The sequence below is a fragment of the Athene cunicularia genome (assembly GCF_003259725.1).
Source record: "Athene cunicularia isolate RWA chromosome 4 unlocalized genomic scaffold, athCun1 chr4_part1, whole genome shotgun sequence".
Classification (NCBI taxonomy): Eukaryota; Metazoa; Chordata; class Aves; order Strigiformes; family Strigidae; genus Athene; species Athene cunicularia.
Genome location: NW_020799098.1, coordinates 12,647,708 through 12,667,331, shown reverse-complemented (window position 1 = coordinate 12,667,331; position 19,624 = coordinate 12,647,708). Strand labels below are relative to the sequence as shown.

The window sequence follows — 19,624 nt, the reverse complement described above, 5'->3', positions numbered from 1 at the left end:
TTGGCTTCTAAACAAGGCCGGCCTCCCCCGAAGCTTTACCCTGCTCCCAGTCCAAAACTTTTAGAAGAAATCCTAAAATCAGCCCTGAGGGCTGGCTTCTGCTCGCCCGGAGCCTGCAGTTGGTAAAGTTGGGGGGGGGCCCTTTGTAGATGGCTGTTGGCACGGCTGTATTGATTCTGTGATTCTGTGTTTTTGCTGGCTGGCTAACACCGAGGTAAGTGCTTCCCCGGTCACCGCACGTGTGTTGGAGAGGTGCCTCTACCGCCTGTTCCCCTTTCTGGGAGGGGTCGCCCCGACAGAGCCGCGCAGTGCGGCGTGTCCTCGGCCGCCACCGGCCGGGCAGTGCAGCCTCGGCGTGTCTTGTCTTACTCTTCCCCTTTCAAAGCGCTAAGGTCAAGTTTAAGACCAGATGCAAAGTAACTTTTGTGATTGTATAATGGTTAAAAATACTCATGCTGGTTTACTGGGAAGGTATTTTAATCTCTGTGTTTTCCTAGGACTGTTTGAAGGTTGAATGGAACTGTTGGTTTATTTATAACTTGATGGAGAAACTTAATACGGAAATGCATTTACTTATATCAGTAAAATATTTTCTGGTTTAGGGAAGCTTAATTTTGGCAAGGAAGTTGTCTAAATTACAAAGAATCTCTTCTATAGTGGTAATATTGCTGGTACTTTTAGCATCCTGTTGTGATTTTAGTGTCCTTTAAGTAGAAGTAGTGTATTTTTATATTTGGCTATACTACTTCCAGCTCTACACGGACATTTTTAGATCTGTATTCTGAACATAAAAGATTAAAAAATACACTTTCTAGCCAGAGATCTACAGTTTCTTGTGAATTGCTTAACTTCAGATAAGCTGCTCTTAAGCAGCAAGAGTTACTCTGTGTTGTTATACCTTGGTAGTACATGCATACCTTGCTACTTCCTCTCTTATAAGAGCTAAGCTTTCAGTAAGGATTCTTATGAAAGATCACTGATTTAAGAACTTCTTACTGTGGACCAGAAATCCACTCATTATTTAGGAGAGGGCTTACAGTGAAAGCTAAAAGGCCTCGTTTTGTAAGGAATTGTAAGAACTTTCCTTTCCTGCCTTGGTATTTTTTTGGTATAAATACTTTTTATAAAATCGGACAGTAGTTTAGTAGTAAGTAAAGTCATATTATTTTGTATTGTCTGTATTTCGATTGGAAATGTCTGTGAAGAGCATCTTTAGTGGTGTCCCTCTCCTCGTTTCCAGTGGCAGGGTTCTACATCTTCTCCTTCTTTGCGCTCTTACCATTCTTGTCTTTCTCTGTCACCTGATTAAGTGGTGGCTGTGAACCAAGCCCATAATATTAAGTGAATTTTTCTATCATTATAGACATGTCAGTACTGTTCTGTAAAAAGTTAGGGGCTAGTCTTTATTTCTTGTGTGTGTAAGTAGAACTCTATTAGAATCAGGTAAGTTATTTATATGCAGTACTTACAGGATTGATCATTAATTTTAGTGTTTATCTACACTTGAAAAATCAATTCTTATTTAATTAGGAAAAAAGGCAGTTGCTATTCTGGTCAGTCTTAATAGCTGCTCATGCTTGGAATTATTGGAGAATCTATAAATACATCTTGAAGTTGCTGTCAGCCTTCTTGCCCTTTTCTAGGCTTTTTGCTCAACTAATTTTACAAATTATTCAGATTTTAAATTTTTACTCTGGTTTTACATTGTAACCCTACTGTGTGATAATTAATCATTATTGTCTTCTTTTGCAGCTAAAATGAATTCAGATCCTGATCCCCCCTCAAGTCCCTCTCACCCTCAGCTGCATCTTGGAAGGTCCCAGCTAAATGCTGCTGCTGTGAACCATAGTGAGAACAATCAGAAATCTGGACCATCTTCAGGAGATACTGCAACTTTTTCTTCTTCAGTTCCTGGGTTCTCTCATAGCAGGGAGAAAGTGGAAAAAAATGGTAAGTATGAAAGCAATTTTTATACAAAATTGACTTATGTTAAATGTAGGGAGATTATTTTGTGTATATGTATTCTAAAGAGACACTGTAAAGTATGAAAATAAATTTCTCCAATTTCTTGTAATCTATTATTGTGGAAGATACTTTTGTTCCACAGTTTACTTAGAGTATATTTTTGAGTTTTCCCATCCAATTTTTCTTATGTGTACAGAGCAACAGGTAAGAATTTATTTTTTTTTAAATTGGCAGGAAGAACTAAATGTAATTTAGCATGATATTAAAGTTTTGATTTAATTTTTTTCATTGACTAGATTGCATGCTATCTATAGCTTTAATATGAATTCTAATGTGGATTAATAGATACTACTATAATGTATACCGAGGGAGTAAATAAACTGATATTTGAGACCAGGGTGACAGAAAGGAAGTTAAGATTAGCAGGCAGGTAAGAAGTTGGGTTAAGAATCATGATACACTTTGAAAGGCAGAATGATACTTTTCTTCCCTCTCACAGTGAAACCATTGAGTTTCAAAGATTGTGAAAACTGATGGGATGAGAAATGTGTCATGCAAACAGTGGAAAGAAAAAAATACCTGGCTCCTGCATTCAGTTGCTGAGTTCCAGTTTTAAATTCAGTTATCTAACACTTGTGCAGGAAGGTCTAGCAAAATCGTTGCTCTTTAACTTTCTTTAAAACTGGACTTTTGATTCTGAAACTATTTATGAATGTAAGGGTGTGTACATAAACATGAGTCACTCCACTGAAGGTAATAAGGCTATCCAAGAGTTTAAAATTCTTAAATGTGTGAATATCTACATGGCATGTATCTGATGCAGCTGAGCTCTGCACATAGTTCAGGCCAGTATTGTGGCTGTGTTAGCACGTTACTGTTTGCATCTAATTCAAAACTGAATGTTGGAACCTTCTGGGTTCTTTGTTACTAAAAGGCACATTCCAGATGGAGAAGAGGTTTTTTTGGATACCTGAATTTCTAACATGCCTCATTACCAACTTTGTCATCTCGCCCACTTGTAAAAGAATTCAGAGATGATGAAGGATTGACACTTGTAACATTAATTACATTATTATTAATTTAGAATCAGTGCTAACAAGTGTGTTCTTCCTTTCTTCATTCTCTAATTTCTTGGTATGCTTCAACAGGGAAAGAATAACAACAGTATTAGGAATATGGTATGGAGTTATCTTGGGCTTTGTTATAATATGATTTGAAAGAGGAAACCATAGGTTTCTCTTGGTGGTGCCCACATTCATAGAAGATTCTGAAAATGAGTACAAACTATCGGTCTAGTAGTGTTTTTCATGAGTTCTGTCAGGTATTCTTCTCTAGCTAATTTGGAAACTTTACTATTCTGTATAAATACTGGACTTTTAAAATCATATTGAGTTTTGTCTTAGTTCTCTTTATAGGCCTGTGTATTTACTAATGATCCCTATGCATTTTTGCGTTACAGATGTCTGTCTTTGAGCCCCTATAAAAGAGGACTTTAAAGCTCTGATGTATTTCTCCATTTCAGTAGTGACTCATTCCTGATGACTTTAAATCTCTTCCCATTAAAATCATCTCAGTGCCTGGTGCCACTGTCATTGCCCTTCCATTCCCATCTTAATATACGCAAGTATTTAATGCTGCAGAATGAGCTACTGTTGCCATTGTGCCATGCTGGAGTCTCTTAACAACCAAGATTTTAGTGGATATAGATAGCAAATGTGTTTGATAAGATCATGTTTCTTCATCTAGTATTTTCTTATATGGTTATTTTAGATTTATGTCATTTGTCATAATACTAACAGTTTCTTGAACTGAAAACTCATTTAAAAGAAAGGAAGTAGAGAATTTTTCTTCCACCTGCAGCAGCACTTGTCATCAGAACTTAAAAACAGGGATTTTAGTAGGACTTCAGAAAGAAATACAAATAGAGAGAAGTACAAATTTGCAGTCACATATGTGCATGTTGAAGCAAATATGAAAAAAGTGATGTCTCAATCAGAAAGTTGGCACTTCAGCAATTTTCATAATACTTTAACAGACAGAGGAGGTATTCCTTGGAATTACTAGAGCCTTTACCAATAAATAACATTCAAGTTGCTGATGGGTCTAGGAAGAGTGAAGGATCTGGTCTCTTAGCTATAGCTTGTTGTGGTCTGGTTGTATGAAAGGACATATGCACTAGACCAGATGTTCTGGGAAGGGTTGTTGTGTCTTCCTTCTTAGAAGGTTAAGAAGTCAGTTACTTTGGATAGTCTCTGTGTCACTAAGATGATGACTAAGTCTGTATGACATAAAAGAGGACAGAAAAGAGCAACACATTGCTGTACAGAAAGCTTTCTCAATAAATATTATTAAATATGTAGAAAACACTTCTTTATTGGTGACTTAAATATCTTGCACAGAGTTCTACAAACTTAAATTTGAAATAGAAGTAATTTAATTTTTAATAAAACAGCTTTTATTTCTGTTGGAGAAGGAGATATGTACAATACCCATCCCAAATCCTATCTTGAAAGGCAGTTCTTCCTCAAGCCTGTCTACCAAACGCCTATATGCCCTTCTCACAAAGAAGGTTACTGCTGTCCTGAGCTGCATTAGGCAAAGCATTGCTAGCAGGTGAAGGGAGGTGATCCTTCCCCTCTACTCAGCACCAGTGAGGCCACACCTGGAACTCCCCAGTACAAGGGAGACATAGACAGACTGGAGAGAGTCTAACAGAGGACCACTGAGATGAAGGGATTGGAACATTTATCCTATGAGGAAAGGCTGAGAGCTGCATCTGTTCAGCCTGGAGGAGAAAAGGCTCAGGGAGATCTTATCAATGTCTGTAAATATCTGAAGGGAGGGTGCAAAGAGGATGGAGCCAGCCTATTTCCAGTGGTGCCCAGTGACAGGACCAGAGACAGTGAGCACAAACTGGAACACAGGAGATTCCCTCTGAACATCAGGAAACACTTTTTTACTGTGAAGGTGACCAAGCACTGACACAGGTTTCCCAGAGAGTCTGTGGAGTCTCCATCCTCAGAGATACTCAAAAGCCGTCTGGACATGGTCTTGGGCAACCAGCTGTGGGTGGCCCTGCATGAGCCGGGGTGTTGGAGCAGATGATCTCCAGATGTCCCTTCCAACCTCAACCATTCTGTGATTCTTGAAATATTCTTGCCAACATATCTGTATTTCTGATCTGTGCTTTTTCTTCCAGTCTCTACTAATATACGCTGTGTTTAAGTCTATAGCATCAACATGAATCTCAAGTAATTTATTTCCTGGAAACACCCATCTCCTGCTCCTGCAGCATTATCCATATCTTGCAGCATAATTCAGCAAATTAATGAATGCCCTGGCTCTGACTCAGTAAAGCACTTAAACATACACACATCCTCAGCTGCACAGATACTTCATTTGGATCGAAATCTTATACTGTAGGTTTTTTTCTGAGCATTTTTTCAGTCTATCTTCTGCTAATGTACCATTAGGTAGTGTCTCTCTTATTCTTTGTATAATTCATTCCACAAAGGGAGGTAACAGTGCTTTAAGAATTTGTTGTGCAAAGCAAATCTGGATTTAATGAAAGAAGCAATATTCAGTTGTTGAGCTTGATTTGTAGATATTGGTTTTGTGGCTTTAAAAAAGAAAAGGAGGATATTCCTATTTCTACCCAAAGCTGCTGCATTCTCAAGAAAACTTCTGCCTATATAAGTTTTGTTTTGTGTATGTTTTAGGAATGGAATACATGTCAACATGTATTAAAAAATAAATTAAAAAAATTTAAAAATTGTTACTCTTTCAAGGAGATGCCTGGACAGGAAGCTTATTCACGAGCAAATCATATACACTACTAATTAGAGCTTCTGAAATTTCAAAACCATTGAGTCATCAGTATTCATGTAAGCAAATTACAGGAGAGTTGCTAGTTGCTTAAACAAAAAACTTCTGCCATTATTTTAGTACTCTGTGCCAAGAGGAACATGGTGTATAGCAAGGAAGACTAGTGGCTGCTTGCTAATGAAGTCTGGTGATGTTTGTTGAAACAGACTAAGAATCAAATGTGGACTGAGAGCAGCCTTGTGTAGAAGGGCTTGGGGTATCAGTGGATGGAAAACTGACTATGAGCCAGCAATGTGCACTCACAGACCAGAAAGCCATCTGTGTCCTGGGCTGCATCAAGGGAAGTGTGGCCCGCAGGTTGAGGGAGGGGATTCTTTGCCCTCTACTCAGCTCTTGTGAGGCCCCACTTGCAGTGCTGTGTCCAGCTCTGGGGGCACCAACATAGAAGGACATGGACCTATTGGAGAGAATCCAGAGGAGACCATGAAGATGATCAGGGGGCTGGAGCACCTTCTTTATGAGGACAGGCTGAGAGAATTGCTGTTGTTCAGCCTGCAGAAGGCTCTGGGAACACCTTAGAGTGTTCTTCCAGTACTTAAAGGGCATCTGCATGAAAGATGGGGAGGGACTCTTCATCAGGTAGGGTAGTGATAGGACAAGGGGTAGTGGCTCTAAATTGAAAGAGGGTAGATTTAGATTAGATATAAGGAAGAAATTCTTTGAGTATGATGAGACACTGTAACAGGTTGCCCAGAGAATCTGTGGCTGCCCCCTCCCTGGCAGTGTTCAAGGCCAGGTTGGATGGGTCTTTGAGCAACCTGGTCTAGTGGAAGGTGTCCCTGCCCATGGCCGGGGGTTGGAACTTGATGACCTTTAAGGTCCCTTCCAACCTATACTATGATATGATCAAATCCCCTAAGATACTTTTATACCTCTCAGGTGCAGAGGCCCCTCAGTTTCTGTCCAGCTGCTACATACCCTTTCTCAGCATCTCTATTTCATCCACTCTATACATCATCCTTCCTTCAGATACAGCCCAAAAGCAGTGGAAAAAAGGTATAGCTCGGTTGAGTGCTCTGGAGATCTCAACACTGTATTCTCCAAATGGGCTTAAAAACATGATTCTTGCTAGTGGAACCGTTTCCTCTATGTGTACATGGATCAGAGCTAGGAAAAAATAATTTTCAGCATGTTCACTTTGTTAGCATGTGAGTATCCGAATACTGCTCCTATTAATGTAATACTAGTTTTTGGAAGAGATGCATGAATCCACATTCCAGGTAAGCGGTCTGTATTGCTGAGCTAGAAAGTATGTGGCCTGGTGGATGTTTCACTTTTGATTCAGACATAAAGAAAGCAGAGTTGAGAGAAACTTCTCACAATACGATAGTGATCAGATACTTGCCTGGGATGTCTGGATTCAGGTGACTGCTTCAAGTTAGCCATAATGGTAATCTGAACTGGACTGACTCTCACCCCAGGTGAATATTTATGGTGCTGCAGGTTATTTGGAGCTGTTACCATTCCTTGTAAAGCTTAAGTGTGTTCAAGCGTGTAAAGTGTCTTTCTTAAAAATTGACTGTCTGCTCGTCAGCAGGTAAAAGAGGACATCCTAAGGATAATAGAGAAATCTGGGAGGTGGTGTGTTATAATTTTTTAATACATTGATGAAATAGATTTTTTTTTTTTTTTCTTAATATCATTCATGTATATTTGCTAGCCAGGTTCGAGAGGGGGAACCAGGTAGGAATTCGTAGGCAAGAGTTTGGGAAGTTTTGAGAGCATTACAAAGCTAAGTTGCAGTACTTGAAGAAACATCTCTTTGGTTAAAGAAGTAATTTTTGTTTTGTCCATGTTTTGCTGTTACGGAAATATGCACAAATCTCTTTCTAGAACTGAAAATATATGAGGAAGGTATTTGTACTGAGAGCTTTGCGGATGGAAATCAGTTTCTTGTGTTTGTAGATGGGGCTGAGTTCTGCTTGTACTTAAGGTTATGAGGTTTTTGGAATCTCTTGGAAAAGAATTATTTTTTGAAATTGTGTGACTTAAAAGAATTTTTTTGTACTATTTATAAATTCTAAACAGTTTACAATGCATTGTAACAAAGTACAACAGTGTCTGCATCTCATTGCTAAATGATAGCTAACGAATAGCGAACCTCTCTAATTTACAAATATTTTCAGAGTGTTAGCCTCTTCCACCTAAGATTACAAAGAACCTTTGCTTAAAAGCTCTATTTTAGCACTTCTGTGTCTTCATTTTCTGGCAGTTTGCTTGTACGGACTAACTTGAGGCAAAGTGAAATATTTGTGCAAAGCTTGAAGAAATCTCAGAAAAATCTTTGATTGTTGGAAGGGGAGGATTATGCCTTGGAAGTATTAATTACTTAACAATTTATCTGTCAGTTTATTAATGTCCCTTCAACTTTTACCTGTAATTACTCAGGCTTCTGGAAAGCTCATTTGCCAAGCATTGCTGTGGGGGAGAAAAGATTCTATCCAAACAAAAGTTAATGACTGTATTTTCAGGTAAAATTTTGGGATGTAGTCAAGTTGATGCAGAACAATAGGAATTGGCTTTTTCAAGTCTGCTACTACTGTTATCAATAACATGCTGGCTTCTTTACCATATGTGGGAGTAGGATTGGACACCCATTTATTTGAGAAAAGATTCTCCATCTTTGCTTCTTTCACCATTTAAAATGCCTAGATGTTTTCTTCAACTGATAACAAAGATACTGGTAAGAATTTTTGCATTCACACAATGTAATATTAGGAAAAGTACTCTAGCTAAATCTTCCTCCATTATTGTTTCAGGTGAATCAATTTCCTAATCTGTGTTAGTTTATGATAACAAAATCTTCATTCTAGCATAGTCCCAGGTGTTAGAAGGGTAGAAATGAGCAGCTGACAGGTAGAAGGGAAGAGCTGTACTCACATTAGTAAACCAGGTAATGAAATAGGAGAGGCTCTGAGCTAAGGACTCAAGGTTCCTGTTGTACACATATAAAAAGTTAATCTTGTGGTTGGAATACAGTATTTCAATTTAGTTTCCTCCAAAAAGAATCCAGCACACATGTTCCACTGGGCAAACAAAAATGCATTAAATGGGAATAGTTGGAAAATTAAAGCACATTCCTCATCCAAAATAATTCTCAAAAATAGTGCATCTGCACTCATCAGCAGCAAGAACTGCGAACTTCTGGACATATTTTGCAATATTATCTGGAAGTACCTAATACCTGTACATTCATCTTCAAATAAAACTGCAGCAAATCCCTGTTACACCTCGGTAATAAGAAAGAGACTTGAATCTTGTGCTGCTAGAGGGCCCCTTGCAGCAGCAGAAGGCCCACTTCGTTGCAAAAGTTAAGAGGTGAGACTCGAAACAGTACACTGTGAAATAAAACCAATCCTTTGCAAAGTCACTTGATTATTAGAAGTGCATGCTAAGCAAGGTAATAAGGTACAGTGGACTTGCAAAACAGTCGGGATGGGTCTTTTTTTAAGGACTGCTGTGTTTTGACAGTAAGCTAATGAACTGCTAGAGTGTCTGGTGGAGAGCTTAAACTGCAGAATTGCTGAAATTCCATTGAGCATTATGCAGGTTGTTAGGATAACTTTAGGTGTTCACCTACAAAAATATGTGGGCTTGGTGAGGTTTATGATCTCAACTCTTTTTGACATTGCTTTTCTGCAGGTTGCATTTCTCTTCCCCCACCCCCACCTCCCTCACACACTTTTTTCTTTTTGGTGGGGAAGGTTAATAATGATGATTATCAATTAAGAAATGACAAAAAACTTATTTAACAATCTAGTTTTGAAAAATGTTAGATTTATCCCAGCTCATCCAAAAAGAATTTAATCAGAGATGCCTGCATAGAAGCAGCAGCAGGGCTGTCTCATTAGTTGTGTGTAAAATTATTTCAATGACTTTAAATGATCATTGTACACTAATAGCTATGCTAGAAAAATACCTTTTAAGAACAGTTTTCCCTCCACTGTTAAAATTTATAGACCCTATAATATCACTCTTAGTCTTCCACCTACATGCCTTGGTGTTTTTTTACTGCTCTCCTGAAAATTTGCCTTCATTTTGTGGGGGTGCAGAAGATGTTCCCTTTTCAGTGTAATGCTATTTGATGACACGCAGTTGTGGTGTGACTAAGACTATTATCATATCTACAAATGCATTGCTGCTCTCAGAGAAAGCAGAGTTGAGTCCTACGCTTCAACACCTCTGTAAACAAATGTTATTCCCTTCTTTTCTGTCCCTGTTATCACCTTTAAAAATAGAATGCCTGGCAATGCATGCTAATATAAATATTTTTTTGTTGTTTTTGGTGCAAGTAGGACCATTTTAAGATCTAACCATGGAAGCTGAGGTACATAGACGAAAAAAATTCAATCTACTCTTAAAATCAAACCAAGCCCTTTGCAGTTAAGATAAAAATCCAGGAGGCTTCTGAATGGATGAAAGGATTTAACACTCACGGATGAGCAAATAAGCATCTGAAGTTAATAAAACCATTTATCAAAACAATTACATTTGTCATACAAAATATTTCTCCCTCTCCAGTCAGTTCCTCTGTGTCATTATATTCTGTATGTACAAATCATGTTTATGACATGATGCTTAATGCCTGCTTTTAAGTGGAATGTCAGTCTTTCCAGAAACTTTACTCCTACATAGGTACTGCACACGATACCACTGAACTTTTGGAGCTTGTGGAAAGTGAGTAGGAGGATTTCTCTAGAGATTCGTACTGGTTCCGCTGAAAGCTCGACAGTACAATCCAGTGACACAGAAGCTATTGGAACCTACATTTTTGTCACAAAATGTACAGATCAACTTTTTCTAAAAGCACATTGATAACAGACAATTTACCGGTGGGTGAACAGTTTAAATCTCTTTTTCCTGAAAGAAGGAAATCAGATACCTTTCACTTTGGAGATATGCTCACGTAGCGTCTTCTAGCAAATGAAAGAGTTTTTATTTTGTCATTAATATATGTATATGCCTTTGCTCCTAAATGTGTCTGAGATTCTAGAAAGCTTATTTCTAGATATTATTTCTTATTGCTTATTTCTTATTGCTAGTGAAAACAAAATCTGTAATAAAAAGCTGTCCACTGTTCCCTGAAAAAATTGAATTTGCTGGATTTGGTTAATTTACCAGATTTGTGTTTGCAGAAGGAACTTTTCTTGCAAAAAAAATCCTGTGTAACACTGTATCAGAATTACCACCATTTCCAAAAGGACTCAAGGTATTATGTAGGACATGACTCTGAAAGACATAGCTTCTAGGGAGATTTTGCACAACATGTGTTCTGCTGTATCTGTTTTGCCTGATACCATGGGCAGGCATGCCCTTAAACTTTCATTTTCCTACATTTTTTTGGCTATTTGTTACTTGAACAAATATGCCTGCATTATTTACTTCATATATGTATGCATTCTTTTTCCTTGCTTCCTACCTCATGTTATAAAATTTTCATATTTCAACATTCTAAAAATTTCTTTGTAATAGCAAATGAGCTATTGCTGAGAAAATGCAAGACCATGATTTTCTATAGCTAGTATTTTTAATTGTGAACTTCTTAAAGCAACTTCATTCAGTCTTCTAACAAATTAACTGCTTCACGTTCGTGACAGGCTCTTATTTCTGATGTTTGGGTCCTGGTTTGGTTTTTTGTTTGTTTTTAGTAGCCCAAATAGACCAGATAATTGCAATACAGTCCTATCATAGTTTTGAACTGTATAGTTTGATCTCTACTGACTTCATAAGAAGCTAGAACAGCCTCTCTGTCTGACTGTACCCTACCAAAGCTAAATATTGGATGTGTAGAGAACAAGACTGATGAAAGCTGAGGAGTAGGAGAGAGAACTATCTTACAACAGTGGTTGGAGAATCCTATTCAGTTGGACAGAGCCAAAAGATGCTAATGCTTCAAAGCAGTCTGCAAATACAGTTTTTGCAGGTGGGTTGTCTTTAACAGCTGGATACTTGGTTTTAAGAAGCCAAACAGTGCTGCTTTTCTTTTAATTTTAGCTGTATTCTACAGAAGGCATTGAAGTCTGGGGGACAGAACACATTTTGGGGCCCTTAAATGCAAACTGAGGATGAAAAATTGTTAAAAAATGGCTGGCTTCCAGCAAGCTAATTTTCTGTGTGGATGTTTATGGTAATAATTAAGGTGATACGCATCCTTTATGTGCACCACCCAAACTTCCTTTCAGACAGGATTTATAGCATGGTTTTGAGCTGTAACTGGATGTTTTCTTTCTAAGCTAATCCATTGCTGGGTTAGATAGCTACAGTTTAATATAAATTTTAGTTTACCTGACGAAACTTATTACACAAAGTACATTTATAACTCTGAACTTAACGATAATAGAATTTTAACTGCAAGTACCACTTAGGCACTTCTATTATCTTAAGTATGGGATAAACTTTACATGTGCTTCAGAGGCATGTTTTTGTGGAAATCTCTAGATATAAAAGGTAAAATAAAAATCCATCTTCAAGTTCATCATAATGAAATTAATATAAGATGCTTTTTCAAATACAGTAACTATTCCTGTATCTGTCTTTTCTGTGTCATGTCCGACTCCACCTACACATCTATTTGTTCAGCTTACTTTGTGGAGCGTGGTGGGAGGTATGGAGTTGAACGGTGAACATAGTTTATTCATACTTGTATCCTCTCAAAGTAAAAGCAAGTAATTTTCTTTGTAATTCAGATGGTACTCCCTTTCAGATTTGATTACAGGCCTTCTTGCTAAAGTAGTAAGGGATGTATGACTGAAGCTTCAAGTAAGTACAGTGCTGGGCAGTGTGACAAAGATCAGTTAAGACATGAGTACACTTCATGGTATATGGACAATTTGTTCATGTGTGGGAGAAGATCTAATGTCAAAGATGACAATCTTCCCTCCCTGTTCCCACTCCAGTGATATAGCTGGTGAAAAGACTTGTGGATCAAATCTTGTTCCATACTACTCTTCATCAAACATGTAAATTACTCTTGTCAGTTAGTAACATGGAACTGAGGAAAACGCTTGACATCCTGTGACTTCTTAGGAGTACAAAACCCACTTACTTGAAGTAGCTACTTTACTGGATAAAGCTAATGAAAATACGAAGTGTAGGTTTTCTTCCTCTGGATGTCATCCAGCTCTTTCTTCTCTCCTACCTGAACTAACACTGGAGCATTACCGTTTGTGAAATCTGTGTGAAGGCTTGCAGAGTTTGCTATCAATGCTCAGTATTGATACTAGAGAACCTGAATGGTGACAGACTTTTTCAGGTTCAAGATTCTTATTATCTTTTTCATGAGAATCTTTTACAGTGTGATTTACAGCATGCCTGTTAGAGCCAGGGAGCTTTTTCTAAATGCAATACTACTGCTGTCCTTATTTGATTTTATTTATATTTTACTGAGATGTTAAAGGTGTTCAATAGCAGCTTTCCTTCTCAGGATGTTTTGGCACCTTGCAGCCTAGAGACTTACTTTCTCGGTGGTGAGACCTTCGTATATGATACTGCTTTATGGAGTGTTTTCTTCTACCCTTGGTTTGTCTGATTGCTTTTTTAATTCATACAAATATTTGGTATTGGCTAAATACTTTTAAACTGCTGATGTCCTTTATTTTTTGGATTTGGTAAGACATTGATTAGTCTCTTTGTTTATCTTCTCCATTTTGCAGATTCTTTGTGTGTCTAGTATTATTCTCCCCAGTTTCTTCCCAGGTTAAAAAGCCCTGATAATAGTGTCTTACTAGCACTGAGCTGTTTTTTTCATAAAATGGTGTGTTACAACTCCAAGGTTTTATTCAGAGTGGTAATGTGTACAGTGATAAGGTGTCTTCTTGGTTTACATTTACTGCATTTCATCTGGCCTTCTATCACTTAGATCAGTGAAATAATTTTGCAGGTTTTATTTTGGGTTTTTTTTTTCAGTAATTGCTTCTGAGGTATATTTGACCTGAATAAAACAGAGTCATCACAGACTTCGTCACCTCTGTTAGTCCCCTTTTTTGTTTTCATTCACACAAAAATGCATTGAATATAGACCTTATTGTATATCCCTGTGTGCTTAAACTGATAACCTTTACCCTGGGAGAATGAGCGCTGTGTATTTCTATTCTTTTTTATTTCTTAATCTCTTACTAATCCATGTAACATTCTAATTTGTTTAGAGGACTTCTGTGAGATGCCTTACTCACTGCCTTTGGAGATAAAAATACGAGCTGGATCTGCCTGTCCTCCAACCCTTTGACTCCTTTAGGGACATCTTATGTCAAAGCTTCTTACACAAAAGTTTCTGATTTTACCCAGTATATCTTTATTTGCCCCCTCCATAGGCTTAAGATTTCTTTTTTACTTTTACACATTTGCCTTGTGTGGATATCGGATCTAATGGTCTCTGTTATCGTGTACCTCTCTAGTATCGTACTTGCTGCTTTCAGTTTCTCAGTTTTAAGTGAAGCTACATGCTGCTGTATATAGTTAAATAGAACACTTGGATAAACAATTAAAAGAAACTACAGCTTTAAACACAAACCATAGCTTCTTTGTTTAAGTTTGAGATTCCATCATAGGAGCTTCTCAATGCTATTCCCTGGCAGGAAAAAAAAAATATATCAAACATCTTTTAGTAAATCTTCTGCTGCAGCTTTCTCTTTCCTTAAAATATTCAATTACCCTTGAATTTTCCATAGACCCTATAGTCTGCCTACTAAGCTTGCTGCTCCTTGCATACTTGAAAAAGTCATAGAACAGTAGTAAGAGGTGCTGTGTTGAGTTGTTCTCCAGGTCTTTTTCTCTTGATCTGTCATGGTATATCTCTTCAATTCATTGTTTTTTTCTATTTTTCTTTGTTTTGGCATAACCTTAGCTTTACAATTATGCATTCTTATTTCTGATAAATTTATTTAATTTTTTTCAGTCTGGCTTTGCTTTTAAATACAACTGTAGCAGATTTTTTGTTTCTGACACTTCTATCTGGGTATTAAATGAGGCACTATCTGGGTACTAAAGAGGTTCAAGAGTGTAACCTTTAAACTAGGTTTTATGCATTGCTCTGTTAGAAGCAAAAAATTTTTTTCTGTCTTCTGGTTTCTCTCATTATTTACCTCATTAAGTTATTTATTAAATGTACCCAAAAATCTTATTGTGATATTTTTGAATGTGATACTTTCTGAAAGGGAGTTGAGATCATCATTGCTGCTTTATGAACTTTTTGCTGCTCTGATTTTTCTCAGTGTGTCTTTAGTCATGTTTATTCAAACAAAAAAATCAAGGAAACTGCATTTAAAATCCTGTATTTAAAAAGAACCTGAGATTTGGAAGATCAGTTGTGAGATTGAGTATTTATTGTTGCTTGGCTCACTTTACTGACCCACTTGATAGCAGTTTTCACCTGCGGCAACTCTCGGATCTTCTCATGAAATGGTAAAAATGTTTATATACTTTTCTGGGTGTTTATTCAGTGAGATTAGAAGCTTGTTGCCACTGGCTAGAACTGAATGGATCAGATGTGTTGTGCATACACTGAACTCTTCCCTCAGGAACACTTCCTGTACTAATAAAATGGGAAAGCCAATTCAGAAATCTTGTTTTGTATCTTGTCATCTCAGATACTTTGTCCTCCCCAACACATGTGGGGTTTTTTTCTCTTCCTCCTGCACATCCCTGTCACTTTTTATTTCTGAGCCCAAATGAATGCTTGTATAAAGTGTGTATGCCATATAGGTTTCCTTCATATGCTTAGTGTGGGTGTTGCTTAATGCATTAATCTTTTGTTGGGTAGAGTTTCCATGCAGCTTTAATATTCATTTGTAAAACCTGTAATTTCTTTTAAACATATATTTCAAATGAATACTTTGTTTCATTATTGCTTCCCGTCTGAGAAACTGCCTTCAGTTTTCTTTTTATCCTTTTCTCACTAGGTTTCCACTGTTCAAAGCACTTGAAAGTGCCTGGCCTGTGTTTATGTCAAAAATGATTTGTTGTGCATGATGACATAACTGTCTTGGGGCTGGCCTCCAATAACTGCGTGAACAAGTAAAATCTTAAGATCAAAAGGCATAAGAGATTGTGATCCTTTAAAATACCAGGTTTTCACTTTGGTATTTCTTGTTCGTGGTCTTTCCCCTCTTGTTTTATCTAGAATTCAGGTGCTACAGCTGTGATTTAAGAAGAAAGAGCTGTGTGTGCCTGACATGCAGGTGATGAGTTAAAATTCCCCTGTTCTGGGTCAGTCCACTCTGAGAGCTTTAATGTATTTGTGGTGGTAGGAAAGTAAATCAACAAACACTTTTATGAATCAACATGCACTCTGCACTCTAACTCCTTCTCCATGAAATAACTTTAGTAGATTTTTTTTTTTTTTTTTTGAAGGAAGGCAGTAATTCCTAGCAGCTAGAAGAACACTTAGGAAATTGAGGTTGTTTTATGTCATGGGTGTGTGTGTATGACCCACTCTGTATGTATATATACAACTAGAAATCTTTCCATACATGAAAGGATTATCATTTATGTGCCTTTAAATATTTTAGAACTCTTGAATGGAAGTGTCATACACAGTGTCATTTAAAATGCTACTTTTTTTTTTGAGACCATGTTTGTCTAAAGTGTGTATAAAACATTTTGCTAAATATGTCATCTAACACTTTGCAACAAGTCAGTCTAACTACAACGATGTGTTTCAGTTGTGTATGTTAAGGGTATTAGAAAGGTTGAGAATCTCTTGCATCCATCATTGATTTGTGCCAGAATACTGGGAAGGAAGTTTTGTAACCCCAGTGTACTCTGGCTGTCTGTAAAATCTTTTGCATTGAAAAGGTATCTTATAATATCTAGATTGTGTAAATCCATTCTTCAAAACCGTATATGAATGTTGTAGAGTTTGTTGGTTTTTAATCCTTGATGTAGTCCAAAGATGAGGCTTATACTTGTTAATTCATCAATGATGATATCTTCCTTTTGTGACTTAAAAATGTTAAGCACCGATATCTTGCAATCTCACTTGGACTAAATCCTACTATGGATTAACTGCATTTTTGTCAATTTAATTGCTAAATTTCAGAGGTAAGGCACAATAATTGCATCCTAACATAGTATCACATAGTACTCTCTTAAGAACTGAAAAGGTTTTTTATGCAACACTTCGTATTTCTGGCCAAAACCTAACAGAAACAGTAAAAGTGCCTGCCTATGCTGAAACAAAGGCTGAATTTCCAGTTAAGCCTATAGCAGCAAAGCTGGATTCAAAATTGGAATCTTGTACAAGGTAATGTATAAAGTTTCAAAAACTAAATAGTAGTCTTTAGTTTTCATCAACCTGTCTACAACCTACCTGTACAAACAGCTGTGTTTAGACTTCTGTATTCTGATTATTTTTCTGAAGTCATAAAGCAGACTTTACTAGTAAACAAATGACTAGTAATGTTTTGATAGCATCTTTGAAGTTGATCAGCTAATAATTTGCAGCTTTATCTTACTCTTCTAAATGCTGTAGGACTGTGGAATGCATACAAGCCTTTATTAATTTCATTGTATTGAGTCTTTTTTATTAAGTGCTTTAATAAAGTAGGTTTTAAGTGACAGCTTTAATCTGTTAAATGAAAAGCCTGTGTTCCAAAAGTGGATGTTTCTGTAGCCTTTCAGAGGTTTAAATGTTTTCTGTAAAATGAAGACATAAACACAGCACTCTCAGAAATACATCTGCTTCATCCTTTGCCGATGACAAATCTTTCTTTGTTTCTCATCTTTTTTTTTTTTAATGGAACAGAAAAATTTAAAGGATAAAATATCATTTAATATCTTAAGCTTAACACTTAATCACACAGAATAATAAAAACATTTTGATTTTATTTGTAATGTTATGATTTCTGTATCTACTGAATAATTTGTGTTGAGTGACCCGTCTGTGAAGGCAAAAGAATTAAATTGTTTTGTAAATTAGGAACTGAGCCATAGGGCTGCCTGATGACAAACTGAGGTTTACACAGGATCTTGGTGACAGGGTAGGAACTACAGCCAAATATTAAGTACTAACCACCCTTCTGTGTCCCTGTCCTGTATTAATTTATTATATGCATGCTATGCACCATCTAAAATTTGACTGCTTTCATTTGAGTGACTGCAGTGCTTGTGAACATGGAATAACTGATAGACATCACTGGCTTATATAAATGCACCTGACACACAGCAGCTAGTGAATTCTATTTTAATTGTCATAAAAGATGCATGAAGTATTGCAAGATGAATGTTCCTCTCTTCTAGAAATTATTATATTCAAGACAGAGTAAAATTTGACATTAAATAGACATGAGTTTTTAGCAAAGCTGGAAAATAAAAGCCTCTACTGACAGCATTTCCATTGCAGTACTCTTATGTAGGAGGAATACACATCAAGACATTTTCTGACTAAAAACATACTTAAGAACAAGGGTGATAAGTTACAGATCACTGCTTTTTGTAGTATTTTTATGGTGGGTGTATTTACTTTTGTATAGTATTTGTTCTAGTGTTGAGCTGAATTGAAAGAAAGTGTGTGTTGTCCATCCTTGTTCCAAAACACTTTGACTATGTTTTGGACCTTTTACCTTCAGAGACTGACCCAAATACTTTTAAGTAAATTGATATGGCAGCCACACAGCATCAGTTGTTCATACTTTAGCCTTTTACTTATCTTCCTGCTTATCCTTTTAAGCAAAGGAAAAATATGCTAGTATATGGGAACACTATGATACTACAGCTATTCTAAGCATGATCTTGAAAACACTCCACAACCTGCTCTTCCACCCTTGTCCTACAACTACAGAACCAACCCACAGACATAGTTTTAATTAAGTTTTATTTATATTTATAGGTCACATGTGAGACTACATAGTGATAACTGGGTGGGAGGGATTGGGCAGCAGGTTGAAAATAACAGCAGAAAGCATTTCTTTCCCCTGGCAGTGAGCTCTGTTAGAACAAACATTTCAACAAGTTTTGCCCTGCAGTATCAGCATGTTTTATCTTATTTTCTCAGTGAAGGTGGTAGTTGGACTGTAGGGCTGCACATTTTTAATTTTTCTTTTTTTTTTTTTTTTTACCATCTTCTTGAAGAATATTATTTACATGTTAATCTGCAATATGATTACATTAAAGTAACTATATTGTGGTGTAGAAGAGCAAAATGGGAATGCTTTAGCAGTTTTCTATTGTAGTAAGTGTTCCTGTGTAACAGACATTAATCTGAACATGAGACGGAAGAGGTCAGCACTATACTGTGCTCCAGTGTGTGGGAAGTGGAGCAGGAGAGAAGGGAAGCTACTTTGCCTGTATAAGCTGCCAGAAAACCACTCTCCTTATTAGGCTTTATATCAGTTTAACAAACTGCTTTCTATAGTTTGCTTTTTTTGTGTGTGTAAATTCCACTGAATTATCAAACACTAATATATGAATGGTGCCTCCTATATGGGTTTATCCATAGTATCACTGAAATATTTGTAGTGGTCTCTTCTCAACATGTAGAAAACCCCAGACAGGAAAAAAAAAATCCATAACCAAGACTGTTGCTGCAGAAATTTTGAAGCAAAGTAAGTTAATGAATGTGAAGACACAGGAAGAAACAGAAAAGAACTGCCTTGCGCAACTTTTTTCATTTGGGTGGGGTAGATGGATGAATATTATGTTTCTTTCAAGCAATATGCTCTTTCCTGTAAATTCTTACTTAATGTAAGCAGAAAGCCCTTGATTGATGTCTGTTGGTGTAAGTGGTGCCATCTGGAAAACAGGATTCTGACTTGTTTAGAGTTCAATCCTGTTGGTTGTA

General features: G+C 36.9%; 1 protein-coding gene across 1 annotated transcript in view; it reads left to right on the top strand.

The window, feature by feature from the left end:
• The first annotated feature begins 6 nt into the window (after positions 1-6).
• WFS1 (wolframin ER transmembrane glycoprotein) overlaps positions 7-19,624 on the top strand; it is a 35,758-nt gene continuing 16,140 nt past the window's right edge. Inside the window, exons 1-2 of the mRNA XM_026847158.1 lie at positions 7-214; positions 1,753-1,950. Of these exons, the coding sequence (XP_026702959.1) occupies positions 1,758-1,950 (193 nt within the window). The 5' untranslated portion in view covers positions 7-214; positions 1,753-1,757. The remainder of the gene's footprint in view (positions 215-1,752; positions 1,951-19,624) is intronic.